Source organism: Propithecus coquereli, unplaced genomic scaffold (assembly GCF_000956105.1).
Source record: "Propithecus coquereli isolate 6110/MARCELLA unplaced genomic scaffold, Pcoq_1.0 Scaffold95, whole genome shotgun sequence".
NCBI lineage: Eukaryota > Metazoa > Chordata > Mammalia > Primates > Indriidae > Propithecus > Propithecus coquereli.
The window spans coordinates 7,873,214-7,883,242 of NW_012155840.1; the positions used below are offsets into that span (position 1 = coordinate 7,873,214).

The 10,029-nt window shown below is 37.5% G+C and overlaps 1 protein-coding gene across 1 annotated transcript in view; it reads left to right on the forward strand.

The window, feature by feature from the left end:
• Positions 1-10,029, forward strand: part of FOCAD (focadhesin) — a 255,124-nt gene that overhangs the window by 190,421 nt on the left and 54,674 nt on the right. The window contains exons 23-25 of the mRNA XM_012665049.1: positions 2,327-2,371; positions 6,859-6,967; positions 9,631-9,747. Coding sequence (XP_012520503.1) covers positions 2,327-2,371; positions 6,859-6,967; positions 9,631-9,747 — 271 coding nt within the window. The remainder of the gene's footprint in view (positions 1-2,326; positions 2,372-6,858; positions 6,968-9,630; positions 9,748-10,029) is intronic.

Sequence of the window (10,029 nt, forward strand, 5' to 3'; positions counted from 1 at the left end):
TTGCAGGCATGAAGGGGACTGTAAGTGAGATGGAATTCCCTGAGGGTTTTAAACAGAGGATCTGACTCATAATTTAAAAGGATCCTTCTATCTGCTATGTTGAAAATACACCCTGCAGGATATGGTTAGGAGTCCATTGCAATAATTCAGGCAAGAGATGGTAGTGTTTTGGACTAGAATGGTAGCAGTGGACGTTCTGAAAAATAAAGAAATGTAGAATCTATTTTGAAGTCAGATTCCATAGGTTTTAAATGCTAATAATTTAAATGAAGGATGTGAGAGAGAGATGGAAGTCAAGAATAATTTCATGATTTTTCATCCTGAATAACTGAAAGTATGGAGTTTCTATTTACTAAGATGGAAAAGACTATAGAAAAGTAGGTCTCTGTAGGGCAAAAATCAGGTTTTGAATTTGTTAGGCCTGATGTGCCTTATTAGACCTCCATTTGGAGATAGCAAATAGGTTATTGACTATATGAGTCTAGAGTTCCAGGGAGAGGTCAGGGCTGAAGATGTGAATTTGAGAAGCATCAGCATATTGATGGGACTTCAAATCATGAGGCTGGGTGAGATCACCTAGGGAGTGAGTAAAGAAAGAGAAAATTTCAGAGGATTGAGCCCTGAGGCACTTCAACATTTAGAGGTCGGGAGGATGAAGAGTGAACCAATAAAGCAGATCGAAAATTAGTGATCCGTGGTTTAAGAGGAGAACCAAGAGAGAATGGAATCTTAAAAGCCAAGGAAAAAAAATGTTCTAAGAAAGGAGTGACCAGTTTTGGCAAATGCTGCTGTGAAGCTGCAGAAGATGGGGGCTGAGGATTGAGCATTAGATTTGGCCTCTTCCCCCCTTCCCCCAAAGAGACAGGGTCTCATTATGTTGCTCAGGTTGGTCTCAGACTCCTGGGCTCAATCAGTCCTCCCGCCTCGGCCTCCCGGGTAGCTGGGATTACAAGCATGAGCCACAGATTTGACCTCTTGAAAGTCACTGGTGACCATGACAGGAGCTGTTTTGGTATAGTTGTAGGGACAAAAGCCAGATTCATAGAAGGATCTAGAGAGAGTGGAAGGAGATGAATGAGAGTCACCTAGTATAGATAATCTTTTGTAGGAGTTTTGATGAATAAGAGGCAGAGAAATGGAGCAATAGCTGGAGGCCTTTTTCTTCTTTTAGGAGGGTAGAAACTACAGTATTTTCACATGCTAAGGGGAGAGTAAAAACAAGTAGAGAAAGAAAAATTGGTGATGCCGCAGAGAGAATGGAGTGGGGAGGGAGCGCTAGTGCACAAGTGGAAGGTTTGGCCCTAGAGAGAAGTATAGACATGTTGTCATTTGTAATATTCCACATTGACCAATAAAAGATTACATTGAATGCGCTTCTATTTAGGAAGACAAAAATTGGATAATATACTTTAGAGAAACTTGCCATTTTTCAAAAAATATGAGTTTAAGGTTTATAGGAGCAATTTGCACTTTCTGAAAAACTTGGCTCTTAAGAATGACTCATTCTCAGTGCTGAATAGCCAAGATTTTATATTATGTCAAATACAAATATTTATGAATGCAAATGTAATTTATATTTGAATACAAGTATTTTATAATGTTTATAAAAACGTTGAATTTGTAAAATTCAAAGTATATATTGAAAGTGATCCTTTTAAAAATGTAGATTTGGCAGCCAGTAGTTGTTTTTCACTTTATCTCAAGGCTTCTATATTGGATAAAAACTTTAGATTCTGTGAATATTTGAATTGAGCATACTTTCCTTCCAACCCACAAGTATAAGTATTTTCTTTTGGCTTTGGTGTGATTATATAACCGAAGTTTGAAATTGCATTTCATATATACACATAGTGACTATTCCATATGTACAATTTGGAAATAGTAAATTGATGTTTGGTGAGCTCTCATGCAAAAAAGAGATGAAGAATGCCTTAGTCAGTTTGGGCTTCTCCTAAATACCATGATGGGGAATTAGGATTTCAACATATAAAACTGGTGGCGGGGGGACACATTCAGTCCATAGAGGATAACATGAAGGACACTTGTATGCCCACCACTCACATGACACTATTATAGTGCTGCCTGTATATCCCTCCTCAGTTACATTCGCCTCCTTCCCTGCCTCCACTAAGTGATCCAATGAATAGGAAGATGAAGCTCTCTTTGAAGTCCTTATTACAGTTCTTTCACCTTACACTGAAATTCCACATATGTAGTTTTAAGATCTGGAGTTACTGTTGGAGGTTCTTACTAATTGATAAATGAGAGAAAGGATTGAGTTCTTACTGTAACATAAACGCATATATATTTTGCATTCTCATTGCAGGGTCAGAGACATGTTGACTGATGAGATCACCAAAGCAGCTGCAAAGTAAGATTCATTTATTCTCTTATAAAAATTTTTTATAAATATTTTTTTTCCTGGCAAGTACATAAGTTTCTCCTTTTAGGGCATTTTGTAACTTTAAGGATTTTAAGTACTTTTCCATTATTTTTGAAAAAATCAATTATTATCCTTTCTTGTTTTCAGTTAATTCTTGCTACATGTCTTTGTGAAAATACAGAGGGGCTGATACAAACATATAACTTTTACATAAGGAGTCACTGGGGTTGAGCCTGGCTATACACCTAACAAATGCCATGTGCTTTGGCTTAGATTTAAGGGATTGTAATTTAGTTCAAGGGGATTATTAAAAAAAAAGAAATCCTTGCTAATGTGAGTTATGTAGGTTCTACAAATAGATTGTTAAATCTCGACTGTGAAGCAGCAAACAAATCAGAATAGTACGTCCTTTCATTCCCTTGGTGTTATTAGGTTCAGCATATCTAAAAAATGAATTTTTAAATACTAAAAATTAAAGCAAAGGCTCAGTAAAAAGGGTTATAGTCCTTTGCTTATGGTTGTTTTAACAAAAATTACTTGAGTGTTACTGCCTTGAGGCTTTTTATTTACCATAGGCCAACTCTCACTAAGAAAATTGGACCCTAATGAACCTACTTGGGCAGTCTCTTCAGGTTCCTTTGGTAACAGGCTGACTAATTGTTCGTGGCAGTTAAGTTACATGTCACTTATATTCACTTCTCCCTCTACCATCTCATTTAGCAGCTACCATTTATGTTTGACCTTTCTTCTTAGCCTCCAACTAATATAGATATACCTTTGACTTAGATTTCATGAGTATTGAAAGTCTGTATCATCTAGAAATTTGTAACTGGAGGATAATTTATCCTTATCATGTCCTAGAACCTTCTGTAGCTAAATACGTTTCACCCTAAAAAAACAAAAACAAAAACATGCTCCACCTTAGAATTAGCTTTCCACCAGTAATTTCTGAAACAGGCACTCAACTGTGAAGTCTGATCTTGGCGCATGATCGCTATTCAGCTTTATATCTTCTGAATAAAGAGAACAGAAGTGGTAATCCTCTCCCGACTCAGTTCTGTGGAAAGTACTTGGGAGTATCTGTTGACATATCTGTTTACAGAATGAAAACTAAAGTGCAGAGAGGCTTCCGTAGGGACTCCTTCGTGTCTGTTTGTCCAGTCTGGTGAATTGCAGACGCAGTGGGAGAGCGCTCAACTGCGTATCAGAGGGGAGGGAGTGCTGGGATGGGGGGGCTGCGTTTGACCCTTACATTTCATAGTTTGTTCTATTATGTGATCTACTTTTAGCCTGTTAAAAACAGTGCTCTGACATTTGCAACAAAAAGCTCGAATGCTGAAAAAACAAGCAACTTTCTACTAAAACCATAATTTTGCCTGTCTAATAACTTTTGCAATTTTCCATTCTAAAATTTTATTTCGACATGACTGTAGTCTTCAAATTTGCAAAGCATCACTTCGCGACTAATACTAAAAGAGAATGTGTTTACGTTCTCAGTGGCAGGGAGTAAAAATAATTCTTGTTCTGATTGCATTACCTTTTTATCAAAAGTTTCGAAGTATTTTATAGACCTTGTTTTATTAAAGCAATCTTGACTCTAATGAGGCACAGCAGCCAGTGAATAGGAGATAGTTCAAGTCCAGAGGCTGAGAGGTTAGTGATAGAGCAGGGGGTAAAAATCACTCTGCTGCCCTTTCTTTGCTTCTTTCCACTGGCTTCCTCCAACCAGGAGAGACCCTCACCACTACCCTATGGCTTAGCTTTCTAGTCCTTAGATCATGACTGCCACGGGCTGATTTGGGCCAGGGTAGGGTTTGTTTTGATCAGAGCCATAAGTTAAATGTAAGAAGTAAAACACCAGTCATGATATTAAAGTGATTTGTTCATTTGAGAGCATTTTTAAAGCATCAGGGATAGGGTGAAGGGAGAATTAGAACACAGATAAAACCTGATGATTAATGTAATTTTATTTTCATTGTTATTAATTAAATAGATTTGAAATTGAAGATAAAAATCCCCAAAGGATTGGGTCGCTTTACTAACATGTAATGTAATACTTTGTCCCTAAGAAAGCATCATTGCAGCTCATCCTTCCCATGCTTTTTAATTAGGCTAATGACATCAATTTGTTTCAAAGGACAATTTAATTAAAATGTCAGTGGTGTTGCCTAGATAAATACTGTACTGATGCTGACGTGTTATTATGCAAATTAGTCACTGCAGTTTGACTGATAGGGGATAGTTATTTAAGCAACAAGGTGATGAGTTTTTGCTGTACCAGTTGTAGATTTTCACCTGGCTAGCTACTCCTTGAATTCGTTTCACTACATATGTATTGAGTGCCTTCTATGCATAAGTCATTTGGGTAGGCATGAAAGGAGTGTGAAGATGATCAAGACTTAGTTACAGTACCTTTGTGAAATGTGTATCTTGGCCTAGGGAGCATTGTGTATACTGTGAACTAGTTGTTTTTAGTTCAAAGATTAATGTCCAAATATGCATTTAGTCTGCAGCCAAAGATCTAATTACCAGTAGCTTTATACATTTTTTTTTCCATTTATCAAGAACAATACATACTCAGGTACATCAGGACCAGTGAAACTTTTGAAATAAAATTTTTGACACTGTTTTAAAACTGAGGCTAATTTCTTTTTCAGAATTTCAGGGTTAAAAAGATACTTTTAATGTCATCTAATATCCTTTATGAGATTTGATACCCAATTTCTGGTGACCTTGTACGTGCTTTTTGCTGGGCGATAAAAACTGGGGATCTAATTTTCAGATTATTGAGAATTTAAAACTTTTTAAAATCCAACTTTAGGGATTTATGACCATTTTATGGTAGGACAGGCCTCGGGATATTCTCAGTTAAAGGAGAAAGATAATTGGAAATAAAAGATTTAATTTTGTTTTTGTTAAATTTTGTGATTAAATTTTGTGATTTTGTGGCTTGGAATGCCCAAGTCCCACCTTGCTTCCTTGCATTTTATCAGGTATGTGAGTGCTCAATAATTCTCTCTGCAGAACTCTAGCAAAACCTAGGTTGGAGCCATCTGCTTAGACCTCAAGGATTCCTCCCCATTTTCTCCCTCAAGTCCCCCAGTATAAATGTTGGTGTCTTACTAATTTATAACAGGCCTCATAGAAGAATGAACTGAGGAGGAGTGAACAAAATACCAAGTGTACAGAGCAGGCCTTCACTGAGCTTAACCACCCCAAGGTGGGACAGAGGGAAGGAGGGATGCATAAATAGATGGAAGAATTTAATAATGACAAGTCCTAAGTCCCATTCTTGCCAAATGGAAGCAAAAATGCCAAAACACATGTATACACTAGCGTCTTAATACCCACCGACTCGTGTTCAGTTGTGACTATGGTTTAGTTGGGACTGGAGGTACTAGGCTTGCTTAGGGAGCAGGGTTGAAAAATCTTCCTCATTCCTTGTATCTTTTCTAGTCTGCACTGAGGTAAGCAGGGAGCGGTTCTTGGATCATACACTGAATTCAAGTTCAGGTGTCAAGTCTAGATTTTGGGTAACGTTCTCTGTATTTATGGGAACCCACATTGTAGGACTGAGAACTGAACTGTCTATGGTATGGGTGCTCTGTTGCCAGAGTTCTGTTATAACAGAATTGGCAAGCCAAGAACATCCCATCAGTGTCACATTGGGGACTTTATTCTATAGGATCAGCTTGGAATTACAGAATAATATGAAATGTACATTTTCAAGTGGTGAATATATTAAAAAGGCTCAGTTTTCGTGATGCTAAATTGAGAAGTCAAACATAAGATTTTATTGCTAATATTAGAAGACTACCATTTGGATGATATAAAAGGGCAGCTCTCAGTCCAAATAGTCTATTTTATTTGCATCGTATCTGGGGGCTCCAAATTGTGTTACAAACTGGCTTTAAGCCTGATAGCTTTGGCATATTAAGAGAAAGAAGGAGAGGATAATAATGACTGAGAAAAGCTGCCGTGTGTCAAGTTGTGAGTAAAGTATGCTGTCTGAAGTGGTTTGCTAGAAGCCAGTTCCACACACCAGTGCTTCAGAAAAGCCAGAGGCCATTCTGTTCTTCTGGGCTTATTCACATAACTGTCCTTGGTTGTGTTTTCAGAAGAAATCGATAATTTTAAATTGGCCAAAGATGACACAAAAGATAGCTTAGGAAATGTAATGTCAGATGATGAAATAAAAATTTGAGGAAGAAAAAACTCAGATATATGAGCCTGAATTTTTAAGTTACAAAAAGGCATAATGACTGTACATTGCTAAGATGAGTTCATAATCTGCACTAGTGTCAGAAGGAAGGAAAGAAGCTCTTGGTACCAGGGAGCAGGCAGACCTGCATTTATGAGGCTCTACAAAGGAGTGGAAGTGGTTTTTGACCTCATCTGCCCTCCTGTAGTAGCTCTTTCTCCTATCCTAATTAATGCTCAAGGTCTTCTCTCGGAATTTTTTTCTTTTTAAACAGGGAGAGTCCAGTGGTGAAAGGCAATGCGCTGCTAGCCCTTAGCAGCCTTGTTGTCGTCGTATCCAGACACGAAGCCAGCCTCTCCTCAGACTCCGATGAGGTCCTGGAGGTGAGTTAGGGTGATTCACACCAGTTGGGCTTTAGTTGTGTCACTTAAAGTGACCTGGCCCTGGATTTACAAGGTTAGATGCTGTGATTACAGCACCAAGTTACAGTACTTGATGGGCCTTTGCACTGTGAGCCTTAGTGTCTTCCTGACTTTTCTTTGCTGCTTTTCTGTTTTGCTTTCTCCATCACAGTTAAGTGGTCATTTCTATTTGAACGTGCCAATTTTATATGCAACAGGGGTTGTCTTTTTGTGATTACATCAGTCATAACCAATCTTAGGAGGTTAACTAGCCTTACTGAAAGTGAACAATGCTGTCAAAAAATGATAAATAAGCAGTGTTTATTGACTGAAAAAAATTGTACTTTGCATTTTAATTGTAGATGTCAATGACAAAGTGCCTATTCATTTTTGCAAGGCATTTATTTTTTAATTAAACATGTGGTGAGCTGGCCAATGTTCATTTCCAGTGTACTTTCTCAGATAATTCATATCTGTCAAAATAAAAAGGCATGGATTTATTCTTGTTTTAAGCCCTATTATCCGGTAGCAATCATTATCTAGAGACAATATAGCTGCGTAGTTATAAAACATAGATTTTGGAATAGGAGAGTCCTATATTTAAATCCTATTACTTCCACTTACTAGCTCTATTGCCTATTTCTAGTAATTTCTCCTTTTGGAGCCTATTTCTCTATCTGTAAAATGGGGATAACAATACTTACCAGATAGGGTTATTATAAGGGTTAAATGAATTAATATATGAGGTCTGTCCAGAAAGTATCCGGCCATTGTTAATACAGTGAGAATGGTTGCATAGCTGGATGCTTTTCAGACACACCTGGTGTGTAAAGCACAAAGGCTTGGAGACGCTAAGCTCTCAATAATAGTAACCATTATCAGCATCGACTTTGTCACTTCTTGCTGTAAAAATTGACCTTATTCAACATTATTTAGCCTATCTCTGTCCTCAAGGAGTATCTTACGAGCCACCTGTACTCTTTTTTCATTGTGGAGTGTTTGGGTTGTAAGCTAAGAAACCAACTCTGACTCATTTAAGTAAAAAGGGACCTGGAAGTATATGAAATCTGGAAGCCCATGGAATTGAAGGCAAAGATTAAAAACCAGGTTTTGGGAATATCAGGAACCAAGGCAACTTGAGGAATCCAAGCAACAGGTACTAACGAAGCCACTCGGCAGAGTACCTCCAAGGGGATAGATCAACTCCAGTCATTTACTGATCTGGCCTCACTCACTTAAAATTCATAGTCTCATGGGTCCTAGGCGCACCCAGTGGGTAAAGTGAGACAGCTAGCTTGATTGAGCGTTTAACCAAGCTTCAAATAGTGGAGAAGGGGAATTCCCCACAGGATGCATTACCAGCAAACAGAGAATAGGTGCTGTGTGGCAAAAGCTACAAATATGTATTGCATACAGGCAAAGGAAAGAGGCCAAGAATTTATTGCATGAATGATAAAAATATAGTTAGTTATCATGTGAAAATTTAACTTTAAGCCTGAAATCTTATTTTAATGATGAGAAAGATGAAATTTTATGGAAAGGAAATGTTTCATATCCTTGAAAGAGCCCTGGAGTACTTTAGCAGAGGCAACATGCTAAGTAGATCTACAGCCTAAAAAGTTAATGCCCCTTTCTATGGTCCCCTCACTTCAATGTTATTTATGCCAAATGACCAGTTATAGTTTATTTGCCCTGGAATAACTGGGGGTCTAGCTCAGAGTTTGAGTTCCAGGCTCTTCTTGCTCTTCTTTACCCCACCCCAATCCCCCACACCAGGAAGCCACACAGTCCAAAGATGGGGCTTTGCTTTTATTCTTGATGACCTTGCCTTTGGCTATTACTGAAAGCAAGTTCAAGACCTCATTATTTGGTTAAGGTTGAAATTTGCAAACATCACTCAAATCTGCATGTGACCAATAGTGTAAGATCTTAAGACAAAGGCCTTGTTTGATTCAAGGAATTCATTCCAAGGAGATACTCAACGCTGGGTTGACCTTAATAGTTTGTACCACCTGAACATGTGAATTAATGAATGCTTTTGACATCATGGTCATGAATGATTTTTATAATCTAGTTTTCTTTTTAATGAGTAGAGTTTTGTTGTTGTTTTTGCATTCTCATCATCTTCGTTTCCCAAATGAAGATCAGTTGTGTTCTCCTACCTAATTTTAAATAAGCAAGGTAAATATTGTCAAAATTCTTGAATAAGTAAATGGTAATAAGCAGAAATGCTAAAGATGTTGATTAGAATTCAGAAGGCTGTTTATTGCCTCCTTTGTGAAATCAGTCATATTATTGAGAAGGTTTGTGTTTTTTGCACATCTCTCCCTTTAACCTCCACATTATCCTCACTATAATTCACTAAACACAGGAGAGCTCTGAAGGGCTCTCAGATAGTTCTGTTTTGCAGCCCCCTTTCCCTCACTTCTGCTAAATCTTTCATAAAAGGTAAATCTTATTCCTATGGGGGCACAGGTGAGGATGTGTATTTGTCAAATACCTGTTAACATGCATGTTCATACATGCGTGCTCGTAGTCCAAGCAGATGAAGGTTGCTTTTTGGTAATAGCACTTTAATATAGAAGAGGGTTATATCCTGGGGATCTTTTTTTCCATTGTCATTTCATGTTTTTCTTCATCTGCAGGTTCAACCTAATTTCCTTTCAATGAAAGAGTGGGTTTCCATGGTGCTTGATACTCTTTTGGTCATTGTGGATAGCCATTACCAACCCAGAGGACGACTTTTATCCTGGTTTTATTATGTAAGTACAAGAAATAAAAAATGATCAGAAAACTCAGTGGTTGACTCTTCTGACATCAGTTGTACAAATGAAATCCATGATATAATGTAAATAATTCTCAGCCTCGGCTATATGGTAGAATCACTTGGGGAACTTTAAATACTTGTATTTTTTATATATGTATATATGTGTATATATATTGTAATTATTTTATAATATATGACATGTTTAAATATAATTTTACATATAACATATAGTTGTATTTTTTATATATGTAAATATTTTCCCTGGCTCTTTCCACTG